Source organism: Ostrea edulis, chromosome 5 (assembly GCF_947568905.1).
Source record: "Ostrea edulis chromosome 5, xbOstEdul1.1, whole genome shotgun sequence".
Lineage (NCBI taxonomy): Eukaryota > Metazoa > Mollusca > Bivalvia > Ostreida > Ostreidae > Ostrea > Ostrea edulis.
In genome coordinates this window covers 2,047,979-2,070,869 of record NC_079168.1, presented here as the reverse complement: position 1 = coordinate 2,070,869, position 22,891 = coordinate 2,047,979, and the positions used below count along the sequence as shown (strand labels likewise).

The following is a 22,891-nucleotide window of genomic DNA, read 5'->3' as shown; positions in this document are numbered from 1 at the left end:
ATAGCAACCTACAGAAATATACATCATTGTTATAGCTACCTACAGAAATATACATCATTGTTATAGCTATCTACAAAGATATACATCATTGTTATAGCAATCTACAGAAATATACATCATTGTTATAGCTATCTACAGAAATATACATCATTGTTATAGCAATCTACAGAAATATACATCATTGTTATAGCTATCTACAGAATTATACATCATTGTTATAGCTACCTACAGAAATACACATCATTGTTATAGCTACCTACAGAAATATACATCATTGTTATAGCAATCTACAGAAATATACATCATTGTTATAGCTATCTACAGAAATACACATCATTGTTATAGCAATATACATCATTGTTATAGCTATCTACAGAAATATACATCATTGTTATAGCTACCTACAGAAATATACATCATTGTTATAGCAACCTACAGAAATATACATCATTGTTATAGCTATCTACAGAAATATACATCATTGTTATAGCTATCTATAGAAATATACATCATTGTTATAGCAATATACATCATTGTTATAGCTATCTACAGAAATATACATCATTGTTATAGCTATCTATAGAAATATACATCATTGTTATAGCAATATACATCATTGTTATAGCTATCTACAGAAATATACATCATTGTTATAGCTACCTACAGAAATATACATCATTGTTATAGCAATCTACAGAAATATACATCATTGTTATAGCTATCTACAGAAATATACATCATTGTTATAGCTACCTACAGAAATATACATCATTGTTATAGCAACCTACAGAAATATACATCATTGTTATAGTAATCTACAGAAATATACATCATTGTTATAGCTATCTACAGAAATATACATCATTGTTATAGCTACCTACAGAAATATACATCATTGTTATAGCAACCTACAGAAATATACATCATTGTTATAGCTATCTACAGAAATATACATCATTGTTATAGCTATCTATAGAGATATACATCATTGTTATAGCTATCTACAGAATTATACATCATTGTTATAGCTATCTACAGAAATATACATCATTGTTATAGTAATCTACAGAAATATACATCATTGTTATAGCTATCTACAGAAATATACATCATTGTTATAGCAATCTACAGAAATATACATCATTGTTATAGCTATCTACAGAATTATACATCATTGTTATAGCTACCTACAGAAATATACATCATTGTTATAGCAACCTACAGAAATATACATCATTGTTATAGCTACCTACAGAAATATACATCATTGTTATAGTAATCTACAGAAATATACATCATTGTTATAGCTATCTACAGAAATACACATCATTGTTATAGCAATCTACAGAAATACACATCATTGTTATAGCTACCTACAGAAATATACATCATTGTTATAGCAATCTACAGAAATATACATCATTGTTATAGCTATCTACAGAAATACACATCATTGTTATAGCAATCTACAGAAATATACATCATTGTTATAGCTATCTATAGAGATATACATCATTGTTATAGCAATCTACAGAAATATACATCATTGTTATAGCAATCTACAGAAATATACATCATTGTTATAGCTATCTACAGAAATATACATCATTGTTATAGCTATCTACAACACAGACGAATAAACAAGATGTACTGTGAGCAATGCTCACTAAGAATACCCCCCGCTTACCCCAATCTCCCAAAGGGTGTTGTTAGTAGGTATAAATTACCTCTTTCCTGAGTGTAAAAATATGGTATGCATTTGTAGAAGAAAATGGAAGATATAGTCCGAACACAAATCCATGGCATAAACCTATAATTTTGACCTTGAGATCAAAGGTCAAGGTCATAAAGAGGTCATGAATGTACATGACACATCGTCTCATGGTGATACACTCATGTGTCAAATATGGTATGCCTATGTCAAAGAACAAAGAAGTTATGGCCCGGACACGAATCCATTGAAAAAACCTTTACTTTTGACCTTGAGGTCAAGGTCATATGGAGGTCATGAAGGTACATGACACATCGTCTCATGGTGATACACTCATGTGTCAAATATGGTATGCCTATGTCAAAGAACAAAGAAGTTATGGCCCGGACACGAATCCATTATAAAACCTTTAATTTTGACCTTGAGGTCAAGGGTCAAGGTCATATGGAGGTCATGAAGGTACATGACACATCGTCTCATGGTGATACACTCATGTGTCAAATATGGTATGCCTATGTCAAAGAACAAAGAAGTTATGGCCCGGACACGAATCCATTATAAAACCTTTAATTTTGACCTTGAGGTCAAGGGTCAAGGTCATATGGAGGTCATGAAGGTACATGACACATCGTCTCATGGTGATACACTCATGTGTCAAATATGGTATGCCTATGTCAAAGAACAAAGAAGTTATGGCCCGGACACGAATCCATTATAAAACCTTTAATTTTGACCTTGAGGTCAAGGGTCAAGGTCATATGGAGGTCATGAAGGTACATGACACATCGTCTCATGGTGATACACTCATGTGTCAAATATGGTATGCCTATGTCAAAGAACAAAGAAGTTATGGCCCGGACACGAATCCATTGTAAAAAACTTTTAATTTTGACCTTGAGGTCAAGGGTCAAGGTCATATAGAGGTCATGAAGGTATTTGACACATCGTCTCATGGTGATCTACCTGTGTGCCAAATATGGTATGCCTAAGTCAAAGAACAAAGTTATGGCCCGGACACGAATCTGCACAGACAGACGGACGGACGGACAGACGGACAGACAGACAGGGTGATTCCTATATACCCCCCAGAATTTCGTTCGGGGGGTATAATTATTGTTACCAACAATACATATTTATACATTTAATGTGATATACATATTTATAAATTTTATGTGATATACATATTCATACATTTAATCTGATACACATATTTATACATTTAATGCAATATACATATTCATACATTTAATGTGATATACATATTTATACATTTAATGTGATATACATATTCATACATTTAATGTGATATACATATTCATAGAATTAATGTGATATACATATTCATATATTAATGCTATTTACAATAGAAACATATACATCCATGTTTTGTATAGATATTTCATTTTCTACTGTTGTAATTCACAACACACAAAATTCCCCAATGAATGTCATTATACACATGTAACTTACACAATGTCATTATATACACATAACTGACAATCAATGTCATTATACACATGTAACTTACACAATGTCATTATATACACATAACTGACAATCAATGTCATTATACACATGTAACTTACACAATGTCATTATACACATGTAACTTACACAATGTCATTATATACACATAACTTACAATCAATGTCATTATATACACATAACTTACAATCAATGTCATTATATACACATAACTTACAATCAATGTCATTATATACATGTAACTTACACAATGTCATTATATACATGTAACTTACACAATGTCATTATATACACATAACTGACAATCAATGTCATTATACACATGTAACTTACACAATGTCATTATATACACATAACTTACACAATGTCATTATATACACATAACTGACAATCAATGTCATTATACACATGTAACTTACACAATGTCATTATACACACGTAACTTACACAATGTCATTATATACACATAACTTACAATCAATGTCATTATATACATGTAACTTACACAATGTCATTATATACACATAACTTACAATCAATGTCATTATATACACATAACTTACAATCAATGTCATTATATACACGTAACTGACAATCAATGTCATTATATACACGTAATTTACAATAAATGTCATTATATACATGTAACTTACACAATGTCATTATATACACATAACTTACAATCAATGTCATTATATACATGTAACTTACACATCCTTTCGGTCCCTGGCCTACCCCCAACAGAGCGTAATTCTTTAACATTTCACAGCCAATCGCCCCACATCCTACCTAGAAAAACATAGGGAGCAGATTTATTCAACAACTTTTAAAAATCTTATCAAAATGTCTTGATTATTTGTTACAGTCCAACACGACAGAAAGCATCTGATAGTTGTCTCCCTTTGTTAAACTCTTCCATAGCGTACGAAACAAAAGATGTTTGTGTACACATGACAGGAAAAAATGTTTACCATGATGTTCATAAACATGTACTGTTACAAAAACATTCATCAGCGACTGTGTAACTACCTAATCTACGTGGGACTCAGTATTTGAAAAATGAAATAACAAGACATATCCTGAATTTCATTATTTTTCTTTGTTAGACGGCATCAATTGTGTAAAAGTGGATATAAATGATGATTAAAATCAACTAAGCAATGTCTTCTTATTATGGCAATTTGTTTTAAAAATGTGTACCACTATCAAATGTAAACAAAAATAACTTATTTATAACTAGTTTATATTCTAAGTACACCCCTATACAAGTTTTGAAGGAAATAATAAATATTTCTCTATCACAGAAAAGTTGATATCTCAAAAATTGTCAGAATTTAAAATGTCATATTAGATTTTTCTCTTGAACTTTGACTTCTGGGACAGAGCAGGTGCATTGCCAAATATCTCGTCATTTGCATGTGTAAACTAACGCAATACAATTTTTTCATGACATACACACCATAAAGAGTCGGAGCTGAGCCAGCCTCTCACATTTCCTCTGTCCCAGGCAAATCCTCAGGGCATCATATCTGTCACCTCTACCAATAAATCAGAAATTAAATTTAAAATACATAAGTATGAAAGGCAGATGTAATGCACTCATACTAAAAATCAATTCAGAGAGAGAGAGAGAGAGAGAGAGAGAGAGAGAGAGAGAGTGAGAGAGAGAGAGAGAGATAGTAAAATCCCAGTCTTGTTCAATTCAAAATATCTTTAAATGGTTTGGAAATCCCTGCTATTAAGTTTAAACTGCACTTTAAATGAATTTTAAGATATCTACAACTGAATTGTATTACAGATAACTGTCAATCATGTTGTACCCTCTAAATGAAGTGATGCAAGCTCTGACTGAATTATTGGGAGCAAGAATTCATTTACTGAGAGCAATAATTCATTTACTGAGAGCAAGAATTCATTTACTGAGAACAATAATTCATTTACTGAGAGCAAGAATTCATTTACTGAGAGCAATAATTCATTTGCAGATATCATAAAATAACCGGATAGATCTACAATGATTTAAGCATATGTTAATTAAGCATTCCATACACCCGCCACACACTTTCTATTGATGAGATGTGGCCCCACACCTACACTTTTAATCCATACTATCATTGTATGTAATTGACCACGTACCTCTTTGTAAATATATCTGGAGTAGCAGCCTCCTCCTTGTTAATGACTTCTCTACAATCCAGGTACAACTGTCAAAGATAATTGTAAATTAGTAGCCTTCTCTACAATCCAGGTACAACTGTCAAAGATAATTATACGATCACTAAACTTCTCTACAATACAAGTACAACTGTCAAAGATAACTGTAAGAATACTAAACTTCTCTACAATCCAGGTACAACTGTCAAAGATAATTATACGATCACTAAACTTCTCTACAATACAAGTACAACTGTCAAAGATAACTGTAAGATCACTAAACTTCTCTCCAATACAGGTACAACTGTCAAAGATAACTGTAAGAATACTAAACTTCTCTACAATACAGGTACAACTGTCAAAGATAACTGTAAGATTACTAAACTTCTCTACAATACAAGTACAACTGTCAAAGATAACTGTAAGATTACTAAACTTCTCTACAATACAAGTACAACTGTCAAAGATAACTGTAAGATCACTAAACTTCTCTACAATACAAGTACAACTGTCAAAGATAACTGTAAGATCACTAAACTTCTCTCCAATACAGGTACAACTGTCAAAGGTAACTGTAAAAATACTAAACTTCTCTACAATACAGGTACAACTGTCAAAGGTAACTGTAAAAATACTAAACTTCTCTCCAATACAGGTACAACTGTCAAAGGTAACTGTAAGATCACTAAACTTCTCTACAATCCAGGTACAACTGTCAAAGATAACTGTAAGATTACTAAACTTCTCTACAATACAAGTACAACTGTCAAAGATAACTGTAAGATCACTAAACTTCTCTACAATACAAGTACAACTGTCAAAGATAACTGTAAGATCACTAAACTTCTCTACAATACAGGTACAACTGTCAAAGGTAACTGTAAGAATACTAAACTTCTCTACAATACAAGTACAACTGTCACAGGTAACTGTAAGATCACTAAACTTCTCTACAATCTAGATACAACAGTTCATCTGTTGGTATACATATGTAGCAGTGTAGAGATATTGTTAAAGAAGCTCAGCATTACACAGTCCACACTGTTAAGGTATAAAATGTAGCAATGAATCAGAGCCATTGTCCTCCCTATTAAATTCAAATACTTACCCATTGGTGTAGAGGTGTAAATTTCCCAGTTATGGCTTTGATTCCTTCCTGTGCAACAAAGCCACCTAGAACAGCACACAATGGTGCCAAGCAACCCGTGCTGGTGTACGATAAAACTCGTAAAATACCATCATCTACAGCTGTTACCTGTAGGTACAAAATACAACACATGAAAATAAGTTCTCTCCCTTTGTTTATGAATCAGCACATGGCCAAACTCCTAGGTAAAGGTCAAGAGGTAAAATCTTCGGTACAAAAAAAAAAAAAGGTCTTGTCACAAGGAATATGCATGCGAAATATGAAAGCCTTGTCACCATTCATTCAAAAGTTATGGCCAAGGTTAAAGTTTATGCAGACAGACCAAAAACTTATATGTTCCCAGATCTCTGATCATGGGGGCATAAAAAAAAGTATCACAAAGCATACATTAAACAAGAGGCCCAGGGGCCTTATAGGTCACCTGAGTATCATGTAACAACCTTCCAATGTTTGAATTAGGTTTGTGTTTAAATATAAGAATTTTACTTTTGGATGGAAGAAACATTGAATAGCTATGTGGTCAGCCCCGCCTTTGCACCAGAACCCCTGACCCAGGGGCCATAAATTTCAGTTTTGAAAGAAGCATCCTTGATCATCATTATCATACTATTAGTTTGTCTACTTAATACCCAGCAGCAGAGGAGAAGATTTTCAAAGAAATAAAATGCATTTTCACTATATGATCAATAGGGCCCCACCCTAATACCAGAACCCCTGACCCAGGGGCCATGAATTTCACAATTTTGAAAGAGGCATCCTTGCTCATCATAACCATGCTATTGGTTTGTCTACTTATTACCCAAGAACAGAAAAGAAGATTTTCAAAGAAATAATGCATTTTCACTATATGACTTATAGAGCCCCACCCTAGCACCAGAACCCCTGACCCAGGGGCCATGAATTTCACAAATTTTAACAAGAGGTACTGTGAGCTATGCTCACTAAGAATACCCCCCGCTTACCCCAATCTCCCAAAGGGTGTTGGTAATAGGTATAAACTACCTCTTTTCTGAGTGTTGCTACTTTGATGTCCAGTGCACATGACCTTTGACCTTTTGACCCCAAAATCGATAGGGATCATCTTCATCCCATTAGTAGTCCATATATATGATATGGTGACTGTAGGTGGAAAGGATAACGCTTTAGAGCCCGGAAACCATATTGCTACTTCAATGTCCAGTGCACTTGACCTTTGACCTTTTGACCCCAAAATCGATAGGGATCATCTTCATCCCATTAGTAGTCCATATATATGATATGGTGACTGTAGGTGGAAAGGATAATGCTTTAGAGCCCGGAAACCATATTGCTACTTCAATGTCCAGTGCGCTTGACCTTTGACCTTTTGACCCTAAAATCGATAGGGAACATCTTCATCCTATGGGTAGTCCATATGTATGATATGGTGACTGTAGGTGGAAAGGATAACACTTTAGAGCCCGGAAACCATATTGCTACTTCGATGTCCAGCGTGCTTGACCTTTGACCTTTTGACCCCAAAATCGATAGGGAACATCTTCATCCCATGGGTAGTTCATATGTATGATATGGTGACGGTAGATGGAAAGGATAATGCTTTAGAGCCCGGAAACCATTGCGTCTACAGACGGACGGACGGACGGACAACTCGATTCCAGTATACCTCCCCCACAACTTGTTGCGGGGGGTATAAAGAGGCATCCTTGCTCATCATTACCATGCTATTAGTTTGTCTACTTAATACCCAGAGACAGAGAAGATTTTCAAAGAATTTCTACATTTTCACTATATGACCAATAGAGTCCCCCCCCCCCTAACACAAGAACCCCTGCCCCAGGGGCCATGAATTTCACAATTTTGGTAGAGGGCTCATTGCTCATTATAATTATGCCCACAGTTTGGCTTCTTGATGTCCAGGAGTAAAGAAGAAGATTTTTTAAAATTACACTCATTTTGATGGTTTTTGCCATTTTCACTATATGACCAATAGAGCCCCCCCCCCCCTAACACAAGAACCCCTGCCCCAGGGGCCATGAATTTCACAATTTTGGTAGAGGGCTCAATGCTCATTATAATTATGCCCACAGTTTGGCTTCTTGATGTCCAGGAGTAAAGAAGAAGATTTTTAAAATTACACTCATTTTGATGGTTTTTGCCCCACCCCTCAGGCCCCAGGGGGGCAGGGACCACGAATTTCACAATTTTTGTTCCCCTTCACCCACAGATGCTATATGCCAAAATTGGTTGAAATTGGTTCAGGGGTTTCAGAGAAGAAGCTGAAAATGTTCAAATGTTAACGCACGACGCACGACGACGGACAAAAACAGATAGCAATAGGTCACCTGAATGAATTCAGGTGACCTAAAAACGAGTCACTCACACTTGAATAGTTAGTTTTTGTTTTAAATTAATTCATAACATTAAGCTATTACACTGTACAATGTCTTATATTTCTCTCATTACAGTTTTACCTGTACACTGTCTTATCTCATTACAGTTTTACCTGATTTGTTAGTTGTGTGTTCAGTGTTTTAGCGATTGAGATAAAATCATTGGCATCCTCCACACACCTAAAAAAAACACCATACAATAAAACAATTACATTGGGCTGTTTATGGCAATTTGTAAAAAATAAATCAAGTAGAAAAAATGTATGTCAAAATAATTAGTATGTATTTACATTTACACCTACACTTTACCTCATTACCGTGTCACACAATATATTACCATATAAACCACGCCTACTTGTTGTCAGACAACCATACCAAAAATTAATCTGCCTGCCCCACCCCTACCCCTCCAGCGAAAGTGCAAACTCACCAAACATTTGGGTATCTGTGATATTTTTCGTAAAATTTATGAAGAGCAAGGAAACCTAAATGCAAATTAGCAGGAGCCTGCAACACAGAGATAACACAAATCAGACATTCCATACAATTTGCTTCTTCGTGGAAATTGTGTTTTGTATATGCACAAAACGATGAAAATATTGTTGTCAACAATAACATCAACTGTATAGATACCTTACATTGCTAAAGCAAATATCAATGAAAGATATGATATTCCTTATTTAAACATTTTATAAAAAGCCTAAAAAACCTACCTCATATTTACAAATCTTAAAACCTACCTCATATTTAAAAATCTTAAAACTTACCTCATATTTACAAATCTTAAAATCTACCTCATATTCACAAATCTGAAAACCTACCTCATATTTACAAATCTTAAAATCTACCTCATATTTACAAATCTGAAAACCTACCTCATATTTACACAGATCTGGAACCAAAAGAGACGGGTTCCTAATCTCCTCTTCTAAAGATTTCTGGAAAAGTGGAAAACAAAACAAGGATTATTTTGTACAATTTCCATTCAAATACAATACAGAATTTTCCTTTATATTCTAAGAATCATTGATTTCAAAAATCAGAAAGACGAGTGAGGGTAGGCAGGGCACTGATCACGTGAATGAAGTCAGAAACCTGACATCATAATGGTGGCTGTTGTCACTTTACTAGCTATGACATCATAGCCTACTAAACTACCGGACATCCCGTAGTAAGCTATGTTGTTATAGCTGTTTGTACATCATGTCACAGTGATTAAGGGCTCTCAAGCCTGGGCGAATAAAAAAAATGGCTGAGAAGTGATTTCTGGGATTTTTAAAATATTTTTCTTGAATTTCTCCACCAATTCTCCTTCAAATTTGAAAAAAAAATATTCAGAATAAATTTGATTTCTTTAGAGTTCATAAATAATGATGCGAGAGCACTAGTTAAATATCGTCATAGTTTAGCATTGTGGTATTAAAGCTTGAGTAATTCATATTCCCATTTCAGACTTGTTAAGTCCATAAAAATATTTCATACATAAGTGTTTTTACTAAACTTCATTGACACAATTTTTTCATATAATCAGATAAATGTATCTGCAACATAAAGGCATTTTTACATAGCAAAATTTTCACAAAATTGTTGATTATATTTCTAACTAGACCACAAATCTGAAAAAATATTTGGAAATTAATTTCAGCGAAAGTTTTACAGGACTATGAGGAAATGTTAATCAGTTTTCACTGCTTTTCAGGAAAGGTAACTCTTCCATACGGACACCTCCCTTCAATGACAAGAAACCTCGCATGTTTTGGACATGCATACATTGGTAATGAGGGTTCCCTATACTACAATTCTACCAAGTATAAGGAAAATTCATCAGCAAATAATTTTTTTATGCCAGTGTCCAGTCTCTCCTAAAACACACAACAACTGCTGGTACCTGTCCACCGCTGACCTACAGTCACAGGTACTTTATTTTTGATTCAGTAAACAAAACCTACATTTACTGGAAACACTGAATAGAATATCTGTAGTACTGAGAATTTCAAAACTAAATATGCCATCTCCGGAATGAACAACTCCACATTTCTTCCCACCCTGCACTCTTGAAATCGCGAGGAGACTGAAGATAATAAAGCTAAGATGAATTCAGTATAACTTACAAATGACGCCATCTTGGACACTTTAACCTGCTTGGCAATGCCACCATGTTCATAAGGTGCAAACTCGTGGCCTGATGTATCACAGATTTCAAAGGAATAGGGTGATGTTACTGAGGAGAGAAGAGAAGACAGCATCAATTACAGTGATAGAATTAACATCGCACATGTATTTATCTATCTTCATCAAAAAAACCTGACACAAATATTTATCCAGCTTTATCAATAAACCCTGATATAAATATTTAATATCCAGCTTAAAAATAGACGACGTTGTTTTTTTCCTAGACACGAAAATAACGAAATTTAATCCGACATGAAATAAAATACATCTATAGTAAATCTATTATGGGATTCCATCATTGACGAAAATTGTTTCCCATTTTTCGGGAGTGAATAGCTACTTTTTATCAATAGGTAAGGGAGATAACCCATAAATGATAACTTACCTTTGATTTGACAGGTGTGACCATTCAAGGCTGTCATTCCGTTGATTTCCTTAAAAGTCACATGATCGCCAGACTCAAAGCCATGAATTTTATTTTTAAAGCACATGACCACTCCTGGATTACCCTGCAAGTTTGAGAGAGATTTTTTTTTTTATGTCTACACCATTTGTCCTGGTGAAATATAAAATAAATATTCATGTGTTTAATTTCAAGACACAAACAATAAAAATTGCAAAAAAATGGAACAGAATATTGAAAAATTTCCACACGTCAGTTGATTCTTAATACAAAGTCAATCATTAACACACCACTGTAGTGTCTGCTCCTATTGTATATATACTTTTGCCTCTTTGATTATAACGATTTGCAAATGACAAAATTACATCCACTTTGCTTATTTTTCTATCAGAGTTTCATAAACCTTGCTTATTTCTCTATCAGAATTCCACAAACCTTGCTTATTTTCTCTATCAGAGTTCCACAAACCTTGCTTATTTTCTCTATCAGAGTTCCACAAACCTTTCTTATTTTCTCTATCCCAGTTCTACAAACCTTTCTTATTTTCTCTATAAGAGTTCCACAAACCTTTCTTAGTTTCTCTATCCCAGTTCTACAAACCTTGCTTATTTTCTCTATTAGAATCTCTTTTGGCTCCTCCCCATCGGCATCCATGATTTCAAACCGGTCTCCAAAATCACAAAACGTGCCGCAGCACACTCCAAACACATCAGCTGATATAAACTATAACACGAAACATAACACATCAGCTGATATAAACTGCAACACGAAACATAACACATCAGCTGATATAAACTGTAACACGAAACATAACACATCAGCTGATACAAACTACAATACGAAATATATCAACTGATTCAATCTAATTCAAAATCAGACTTCTTAGATCAGCGCCGTATACTCTGAGTAAGAAGATCTGACATAACCCGACTAGGGGTCATGTTTATGTAAACTTTATGTTAGCCAATTAGAGCTATTGAAATCATACCCATCCAAATTCATACATAAATCGCATTTCACAATTAATTAATTTGGGTGTATTTTATATTGTACGTTTTGTTGTTTGAATAAACGGAATAGATTTGGCATTATTGAGAAAGTTTAAAATTCCATATGTGAGAATAAACAATTTTATAGTGTGGAATAAACTTTGTGGGAGAAAAATTACTGCAACTCGTTTACGAATTGCCGGGAACCACCAAAATAACCATCATTGCCTGTAGGGCGCAATCTGACTGGCTGATAGTTTTTATGAATATTCCAAGCGAAAGGTCATGCGGACGTGACCCCCTATGGGGTTATGTCAGATCCTATTGTAGCGATTGTGAGCATATCTTAGGATCTGGTTTTAATTAGATTGAAACTGATTTAAACTGTAATATAAAACATAACACATCACCTTGATATAATAGATATACGTGTATCAATCTTTAGAAATATTAGTTTTGTAATATCTAGTCGAACTTCACAGTTTTGAAACTGTTTTTGGTTCTTTTGAGATTTCGTATAACCCTCTATCTGAATCCTGAATAATGGCTTGACCTTTAACCTTTCAATTCATCAGATAAGCAGTCACTATACTACAGAGTTCTAAAGGTGTGACCAAGGTTAATGTTGTGCATAGACAACTGAGATACAGGCTAAAAACAATATGCCTATGATCTATTTCATAAATGTCTTGGTTATTTCTATTATGGGGGTATAAATGCAGTGAGATCATTTGCATAAATTGCAATTATTCCATGTTTCCATAGTTTTTATACTTGTCATAATTCCAACAATTTAGAATATAGTAATTAAATTTGTTTCTTTTCATTGATATATGCATATAAGTTTTTATAGAAGTTGAAAAGTCTGTGTTTTAACCAAAATAAAACACAACAAAACAGCATTGGTATATACATGACAAAACATTATTGAAAATAATGTAAATATTGCAAAACTTTGATAACATTTACATTGGGATTGGATAAAATTTGTTAAATCATTTTAAAACATCTTCAGTATAACTTCAGAGATATCAGAATCACAACAAATTTCCATGAGAAATAGAACAGGAAATTTTTTTTCATATGAAGAAATGATTTTGATATAATGTAAGATACACACCTTGATTTGAGGGGTCTGCTCTCTGCAGAAGTTGTTCACTCGTATTTGAACATCCATAGAAACTTCCGTCAAAATTACACACTGAAACGAGAAAAACAGAACCTGAACCACTGCAGCATCATCAACATAGCCTCGTCTTCCACAATCAAAACCACTGCAGCATCATCAATATAGCCTCGTCTTCCACAATCAAAACCACAGCAGCATCATCAACATAGCCTCGTCTTCCACAATCAAAACCACAGCAGCAGCATCAACATAGCCTCGTCTTCCACAATCAAAACCACTGCAGCATCATCAACATAGCCTAGTCTTCCACAATCAAAACCACTGCAGCATCATCAACATAGCCTCATCTTCCACAATCAAAACCACTGCAGCATCATCAACATAGCCTCATCTTCCACAATCAAAACCACTGCAGCATCATCAACATAGCCTCGTCTTCCACAATCAAAAAACACTGCACCATCATCAACATAGCCTCGTCTTCCACAATCAAAACCACTGCAGCATCATCAACATAGCCTTGTCTTCCACAATCAAAAACCACAGCAGCATCATCAACATAGCCTCGTCTTCCACAATCAAAACCACTGCAGCATCATCAACAAAGCCTCGTCTTCCACAATCAAAACCACTGCAGTATCATCAACATAGCCTCGTCTTCCACAATCAAAAACCACTGCAGCATCATCAACATAGCCTCGTCTTCCACAATCAAAACCACTGCAGCATCATCAACATAGCCTCGTCTTCCACAATCAAAACCACTGCAGCATCATCAACATAGCCTCGTCTTCCACGATCAAAAACCACTGCAGCATCATCAACATAGCCTCGTCTTCCACAATCAAAACCACTGCAGCATCATCAACATAGCCTGGTCTTCCACGATCAAAAACCACTGCAGCATCATCAACATAGCCTCGTCTTCCACGATCAAAAACCACTGCAGCATCATCAACATAGCCTCGTCTTCCACAATCAAAAACCACTGCAGCATCATCAACATAGCCTCGTCTTCCACAATCAAAACCACAGCAGCAGCATCAACATAACCTTGTCTTCCACGATCAAAAAACACTGCAGCATCATCAACATAGCCTCGTCTTCCACAATCAAAAACACTGCAGCATCATCAACATAGCCTCGTCTTCCACAATCAAAACCACTGCAGCATCATCAACATAGCCTGGTCTTCCACGATCAAAAACCACTGCAGCATCATCAACATAGCCTCGTCTTCCACGATCAAAAACCACTGCAGCATCATCAACATAGCCTCGTCTTCCACAATCAAAAACCACTGCAGCATCATCAACATAGCCTCGTCTTCCACAATCAAAACCACAGCAGCAGCATCAACATAACCTTGTCTTCCACGATCAAAAAACACTGCAGCATCATCAACATAGCCTCGTCTTCCACAATCAAAAACACTGCAGCATCATCAACATAGCCTCGTCTTCCACAATCAAAACCACTGCAGCATCATCAACATAGCCTGGTCTTCCACGATCAAAAACCACTGCAGCATCATCAACATAGCCTCGTCTTCCACGATCAAAAACCACTGCAGCATCATCAACATAGCCTCGTCTTCCACAATCAAAAACCACTGCAGCATCATCAACATAGCCTCGTCTTCCACAATCAAAACCACAGCAGCAGCATCAACATAACCTTGTCTTCCACGATCAAAAAACACTGCAGCATCATCAACATAGCCTCGTCTTCCACAATCAAAAACACTGCAGCATCATCAACATAGCCTCGTCTTCCACAATCAAAACCACTGCAGCATCATCAACATAGCCTCATCTTCCACAATCAAAACCACTGCAGCATCATCAACATAGCCTCGTCTTCCACAATCAAAAAACACTGCAGCATCATCAACATAGCCTCGTCTTCCACAATCAAAACCACAGCAGCATCATCAACATAGCCTCGTCTTCCACAATCAAAACCACTGCAGCATCATCAACATAGCCTCATCTTCCACAATCAAAACCACTGCAGCATCATCAACATAGCCTCGTCTTCCACAATCAAAAAACACTGCAGCATCATCAACATAGCCTCGTCTTCCACGATCAAAAACCACAGCATTGCACTTCTGTGGTTACTCTCATATATCCAAAAACAAAATATAAAGTTCCTCAAGTGATGAATTTGCAAACATATTAATTTAGATGAAATCTTGTTTACTGACGAGGTTTAAATGTTGGAAACTGGTCGAAGAGACCTTACTCAGATGAAATCTTACCAACGAGGTTTAAATGTCGGAGCGTGGTCTAGGGAACCTTACTCAGATGAAATCTTACTGATGAGTTTTAAATGTCAGAGAGTGGCTGAGGGAACCACACTCAGATGAAATCTTGTTTACTGACGAGGTTTAAATGTCGGAGAGTGGCCGAGGAAACCCTAGCTCACTTTTGCACTGTGTGACTTACCTGAAAATTTGTCAGATATCCGAGGTCCGCGCTGCTATCTAGGGATGTCGTCATGGCAGTGAGTGACACATACGGATTGAGCTCAGATAATCTCGTACTGCTGGCCTCAGCTCTGAAAAATCAAGCCATCAAAATCTTACTGTTGTGTTACGTACAAAAGTTGACTGTCATGGGTAGATATTCTGAGTTCCTCTGACTTCATGCTAGTGATATCCCCTAAAAAAAGATCCATGCTATTTGCATGGCATTATTATCGGTATACAGAGGAGCCTCGTTAATCTGGACACTTTGCTTCCCAGCAAAATCGTCTGGATAAATGAAGCATGGCTTATGTTTTTCTTTACAATTCACACCTTACTAAAATTGTGAAAGGCTGACCTTCCATAAGAATTATCATTCAGATTAATGATACAATTTTCAATGCATTTTAACATTTTGTAGTAAAACCTGACAGTCTGGATCATGAACTCGAATTTCCATATCAATGTTGCAAAATAATGTATAAAAAAATTCAATTCCCACAAAAATCATCCAGAACATGAAACATTTGGATTAATGGCATCTGAATTATTGAGGCTCTACTGTATAATCATTTCAGATGCATTATAAATGATTTGTAAAACACAGTGCACATATAATAGTCCTTAATTTCAATAATGTAACTTCTTGAAAAGATGATTCTTTAAAGAATTTCTCCTTAGTTATGTTCCTATGTAGAATTTAAAACCCTTTCTGTGGCTTCTTCCTGGATGCTTTCATGTATAATAGCCTTTCTGGTTGAGTGGCTCTTGAGATTTGAAAATCCTTTAAATCACCTACTTTGGATAGAAGATGACCATGGTCTCTTTGCCTGTCAATCAAATTGAGCTCTATTGTTGACAGTTTGATTGACAGGCAACTGAACATTGATCTCAACACAGGTCAATTTTAGGGGCTGAGTTTAAAAATTGGGTCTTTTTATTTTGCAACAATCCACCTAATCTTTCCTAAGGAGATAGTAAATTTTACATGTCAAAGTCCAGGCTGATAGAATGAATATACCCCAAGTCTTCCACTCTTCCAAAGTCGTCCAGGTGAGCTACAGACCTTACTCAGTCTCTGATTAGTCCAAAGTCGTCCAGGTGAGCTACAGGCCTTACTCAGTCTCTGATTAGTCCTTTATGCATCATTTAATGGAAAAAGTTGCATTAGAAAAAATGTAATGACCTCAACAAAATTTACACCCTGAGATACAGATTTACAAACTCATGAGTTGCTGACAGAGATTTACAAACTCAAGAGTTCCTGGGAGATAGATTTACACATTCGTGAGTTCCTGGGAGATAGATTTACACATTCGTGAGTTCCTGATAGATTTACACACTCGTGAGTTCCTGGGAGATAGATTTACACACTCACGAGTTCCCGGGAGATAGATTTATAAACTCGTGAGTTCCCGGGAGATAGATTTACACACTCACGAGTTCCCGGGAGATAGATTTACACACTCATGAGTTCCTGGGAGATAGATTTACACACTCACGAGTTCCCGGGAGATAGATTTATAAACTCGTGAGTTCCTGGGAGATAGACTTACATACTCATGAGTTGCCTGCAGATACAGACCTGTTTTTTCCTACATCGTCCTCTCTCAGGAAGAACTGAGTTCCCAGGTCTTGTGTGACGGCTAGTTGCCTACAGATACAGACCTGTTTTTTCCTACATCCTCCTCTCTCAGGAAGAACTGAGTTCCCAGGTCTTGTATGACGGCTAGTTGCCTACAGATACAGACCTGTTTTTTCCTACATCGTCCTCTCTCAGGAAGAACTGAGTTCCCAGGTCTTGTGTGACGGCTAGTTGCCTACAGATACAGACCTGTTTTTTCCTACATCCTCCTCTCTCAGGAAGAACTGAGTTCCCAGGTCTTGTATGACGGCTGGTTGGCCATCCTGGATGGTTACACTCTAAAAGGTCAAAAGTTCATCTGAATAGTGATATAATCTAACAAAAGTCAAAAGTTCATCTGAATAGTGATATAATCTTACAAAGGTCAAAAGTTCATCTGAATAGTGATATAATATAACAAAGGTCAAAAGTTCATCTGAATAGTGATATAATCTAACAATAAAACCTTTGATATATACTAGTTAGGTATAGAGTCAGGTCAAAAGTTCATCTGAATAGTGATATAATCTAACAATAAAACCTTCGATATATACTAGTTAGGTATAGAGTTAGGTCAAAAGTTCATCTGAATAGTGATATAATCTAACAATAAAACCTTTGATATATACTAGTTAGGTATAGAGTCACTTGCTATGATCACACTGTTTAATATTTTGTTGGATATTAAACTGTGTTTTAAATCTCTGTGGACTAATGATTATCAATAGTCTAATATGACATGATTGTACAGACACCGAAATCTATTATTGTGTATTAAAGTTCCATTCTCTGCCAGGGATCTCGAATTATCAGATTTATCAGCGAGTTCTGATCTCGAATTACCAGATTTATCAATGAGTTGTGACTAGTACAGTGATCTCAAATTATCAGATTTATCAGTAAGTTCTGATCTCGAATTATTAGCCGATTGTGACTAGTACAGTGATCTCCCACTATCAGCTTTTCATATAATTTTCTATGACCATTCAAATGTTCTCCACAATGCCTCTATCAAATTTTTCACAAAGAACCTTCTTTTTCAAAAATGAAAGTTCTTGCAAATAAACATTATCATTGAATATTTCATAATATCACAGTGGTAATTACTCATAATAAAGGTAATTATCTATAATCGTTAAATAAAGGAAATTATTTCCCGTTACACAGGAAAGTGGACTCACCTTAACTCCTGCCAATACTATGTTCTTAGCTACGAAAGAAACAAAAAAAATGTCAACAAATTAATACACACTGCTAAAAAAGTTCATAACAACATATTTCCATTAAATGAATATACCTTTAATTTAATCATTTCAAACTTAAATTAATGAAAGGTATACATGTCATGAAAAATTCAGAATTTTTTAGGGAGTAGATTGAATTAAGTTATGATTTCAATGAGATAGAATAATGCTTCTCACTGATAGCATTATAACATAATCTTATTTAAAATGAACAACCTTTGCATGCATGTGATAGATATACTGCTAAACTATGCTGCACTAAACTTTCTGTCTGAACATTTCTAGTGGTCTGACATGTTTTCATGTCTTACACACAATGTCATGTGGGTTAATTGAGGTTAAAAGGAATACGTAAATAGATTTGAAAATAATTAACATAACTTTATAATGCAATTGAAATCAAGTGATCAATTTCCATGAAAGTTTCAACTTCATTTAATCATCCGAAATAAATACAATAAATTATGCTGAAGGGTGAGGATGATCACTTTTGACTCGTTATAAACGTAATTCCTATATATCCAATAAGTTGATAATGTATTTCAAAACTCCAGGGAATGAAAACCACTTTGAGGTAAACATGAATTCCTTACAAATGTGTTCACTGAGACTGTGTTTTACTATATACATTCATACATTAGACTCTGACTTCTGATGACCAAGTCTGATGGGACAGTATTGCTTCCGATACGAACTTGTTACATCGATCAGTGCCAAGTCTCAAAATCCTCAACTTACCTATTTCGATTCCCAAGCCTCCCATACCATATATCAGAATCGAGGAGTTGGCCATTTGCTTCATTGCAGAATCTCCCAGCACATAGCGTTGCCGGCTACAATACAAAAAAAGCACAATATATAACCATAGCAAGAGCTACTGTAGCAATGTTGTCCATGTTGTGATTTAAATAAAAGGAAACATACTGAAAACAATTCATATTGTAGCTGTTTGAGGCAAATAAATGTGGGTCGGGAATCTGGGACCACTTTGACACTTTGAGGCACTTAGGAATAAAAAGGGGTGGGGTGGGTGGGGCAGCTGCTGGATTTTAGAATATACTGCATGGTGATTTTTTTTTTGGGGGGGGGACTATATATTACAGTCATTTTTTGCAATTTGAATTACAAAACATGTATGATGAGGCCAGGGGATAATTTCATGGGTGTTCCTGAGCTTTAGTACAGTGTATAAATTGCATGGTGTTTTTTCAGTTGGCTAAGAGAACACTGGTCAGGAGCCATTCTAACAAATTACATGTACATTCAAAACTATGTGACCTGATTAGAGCTTCAATGGGGGAAAGAAAGAAGTGGAGTTTAGCATAAACTGCATAGTGGGCTTTTTAATAGATATAGATATATTGCTGTCGTTTTTCAGGGATTTAAATTATAAAAACTGCCTGAAACTGAAGTTGTGGTATACACCGTTCTACCTTAACAATATTACATAGTACAGCATGAAATGGATAACCTAATTTAAGACATCAATCTGAATTTCAAATTTCTACTATGCTTACTTGTAACCAAGTAATGCATCCTTCCCCGGATTGAATTCAATGAAGAGATAAGCATTATCTATAGACTCTATTATTTTTACTGTACATCGTATTTTTTACGTCCAGTGCCAAAGACATAATGACTACACCAGCGTGCAAAATACTTCAAGTAAATTATTACTGTTTGGCAAGTACATGTATCATTTAAATGACCAAATGAAAGAGAGAGAAAAATGAATGGTATATATATAGATAAGCAGGTATAATGTACATTCTCATAAAAGTAGTAAAAGATAGTTCAAGCAATTTTCTAGCAATTCTAGGTGCTACATGCTGATCACGCCTGCTGGACAATATATATTTTATCTCGCCATAAGTGCAATCATCGAATTCACTGTGTCTGATCAATTGTCAATGTTACATGCAGTATGATTTTCTCAATTAAAAAAATGTGAACTTCAAGTATGTTGTGGATGATTTCCTGTTGTAACACAAAGAAAAAATCATATTTGCAGTACATGAAAAAAAAGTAGTATTCTGATGAAATTTATTTTAAAAAAAAATAAATAAAAATGCAGCAAATACAATCTCAGCATGACCGGACTTTTACAAGTCTGTCGGGCGGGTCCTACAATGTTAAAACAAAGATAAGGAATAATCACTGACGCCACAAAAAATAATCACCGACGCCACAAAAACGCAAAGTCACCTTTTAAAGGAGAAATAATTTCTCTATATACTTGTACTAGTGTTAGTAATTGAAATCTTGATGCAAAAATTTCATGACTAAGAAGTTGAGACACTATGCCTAGTTTTACACTGTTCAGTCATGGTGGGGGTCATGTACGTGTATGTATTACCTGTAGAGAGAATCGTCAATCTCCACTTCTTGTTGCTCCATGTTAAGTCTAAAATGAAAAAAAAAAATCATTGAGAAAAATTTGTATTACCATGAAATCTATTTCTTGTATTTAGTTTAAAATTTCACTTTCAAATCATTTTACTGACTAGAATTTAAAATTATATATGCAATACCATGCAATATAATCGTGACATCACAGTGCAAACCATTTATATGTATACTGCTGATATTGAAAATAAAATAATTTCTTAAAATTAATTCAATGAAAGCAAGATTAAACTATATTTTTCAACTTTTTATTAATAATTATATTTATAACGATGGAACAGAGGTTTTCAGCTACAAAACAAACAATTCGTTGTAACGTTATTTGTGTATTTGGTAGGCTTCTGTAACCAATGGAGTTTTCCAGCAGGTAAAATAAGTTGAGGCACGCTGACTACAGACTTAACAAATACTAGACTGTATGTAACAAATAATTAACATATCCTCAGCATCATCGCCTTGTCTAGATATGAGAAAGTATTTCTCCACCAGCAGTGGAATATGGAACAATTTTAAAATTATAGAAAAATAATGCACATTTAAGAAAACTAAATTATACAACAGGAGTCAGCAGTTTTATCCATTAAGCTCATGAGGCTCAGTGGTTCTTGTTTACATTGTAGACCTTTATTGATAAAACTGCCGACTTCCGTGACTATACTGTGAGCCAAAACATTATATAGTCAGTTACTTTTAAGAAATTCATACTCTGAAGATGAGTCATAAAACTGATAACATTGAGTACATGCACTTTTATCTACTGTGAATCAATAAGATGTATTCATCATTCTTTCAAAAATATTAGGAGAAACAGGTGCCTGTGAATAAAAAAAAAAATACCAGAGGAAATTCAAGTAAAGGGGATTTCCTTACCAATGTATTGCTCCAAATATATTTGCAAGACATACTACTGACAGATTCATTAGCGCAACTGACATAGACTTTCATTATTCCAACTAAATGATATAATTAGACTTAGCATCATCTTGGAAACCTCTGTGGTATTGCACCATCTTGTCAGAAATAAAATATTTACCAACGTTAAGTTAGTAAATTGGACACTATCTGACATTTAATACACTTTATATAAAAGAATAAACATCTTACTTGTTCAAAATCAGCTTTAAATTGTTCAGATTCGCATTAAATGCGAGTATTTCACACACCCGGTAACTGACTTACTATTACTTAGTAAGCAAAACCTCCGCGACAAGAATTCCGAGCCCGATGTTATTTTCGAGTTTATCTTATTTTAGCTCGCTCGGCTGTAGGCGTTATCGTAGTGTTGTTTAGTGAAAGGGTTTCTTGATTGTGCCGAGGGTCACGCACCCTCAACTTGAACAAGAGAAGATGAAGGTGTTTGGTTTGGTTAATCAATTAATTAATAAAAATATTTAAAAAAAAAAAAAATAACAAAATAATTTTTCAAATCATTGGTTTTTGTTAATATTATGATAAAAACAAGAGTCCCATGGGCCATGTCGCTCACCTGAGTAACCTTAGACCTGCCATTGTTAAGCCGTTGTGGTTTTTAACAGATTTATTTTATTTTTGTAATTTTTTTTCCTTCCCATGAAAATTTTTGACCCCG

The 22,891-nt window shown here is 35.0% G+C and overlaps 1 protein-coding gene across 3 annotated transcripts in view; it reads right to left on the bottom strand.

Moving 5' to 3' along the window:
* The window catches only part of LOC125650192 (ubiquitin-like modifier-activating enzyme 6), a 40,659-nt gene extending 18,123 nt beyond the window's left edge, over positions 1 to 22,536 (bottom strand). Inside the window, exons 1-17 of one of the 3 annotated variants that reach the window (XM_056166989.1) lie at positions 22,408 to 22,536; positions 21,254 to 21,301; positions 19,636 to 19,730; positions 18,835 to 18,863; positions 17,864 to 17,952; positions 16,010 to 16,121; positions 13,551 to 13,631; positions 12,042 to 12,164; positions 11,424 to 11,547; positions 10,978 to 11,087; positions 9,742 to 9,804; positions 9,297 to 9,373; positions 8,980 to 9,046; positions 6,459 to 6,605; positions 5,333 to 5,400; positions 4,656 to 4,734; positions 3,908 to 3,985 (exon numbers count right to left, since the gene is read on the bottom strand). In XM_056166989.1, the coding sequence (XP_056022964.1) occupies positions 3,908 to 3,985; positions 4,656 to 4,734; positions 5,333 to 5,400; positions 6,459 to 6,605; positions 8,980 to 9,046; positions 9,297 to 9,373; positions 9,742 to 9,804; positions 10,978 to 11,087; positions 11,424 to 11,547; positions 12,042 to 12,164; positions 13,551 to 13,631; positions 16,010 to 16,121; positions 17,864 to 17,952; positions 18,835 to 18,863; positions 19,636 to 19,730; positions 21,254 to 21,294 (1,383 nt within the window). In that variant the 5' untranslated portion in view covers positions 21,295 to 21,301; positions 22,408 to 22,536. Of the gene's footprint in view, positions 1 to 3,907; positions 3,986 to 4,655; positions 4,735 to 5,332; positions 5,401 to 6,458; positions 6,606 to 8,979; positions 9,047 to 9,296; positions 9,374 to 9,741; positions 9,805 to 10,977; positions 11,088 to 11,423; positions 11,548 to 11,876; positions 11,889 to 12,041; positions 12,165 to 13,550; positions 13,632 to 16,009; positions 16,122 to 17,614; positions 17,731 to 17,863; positions 17,953 to 18,834; positions 18,864 to 19,635; positions 19,731 to 21,253; positions 21,302 to 22,407 lie in introns of those variants that run through there. The other 2 variants (XM_056166990.1, XM_056166991.1) reach the window with 2 other exon arrangements.
* Between the last annotated feature and the right edge of the window lie 355 nt (positions 22,537 to 22,891).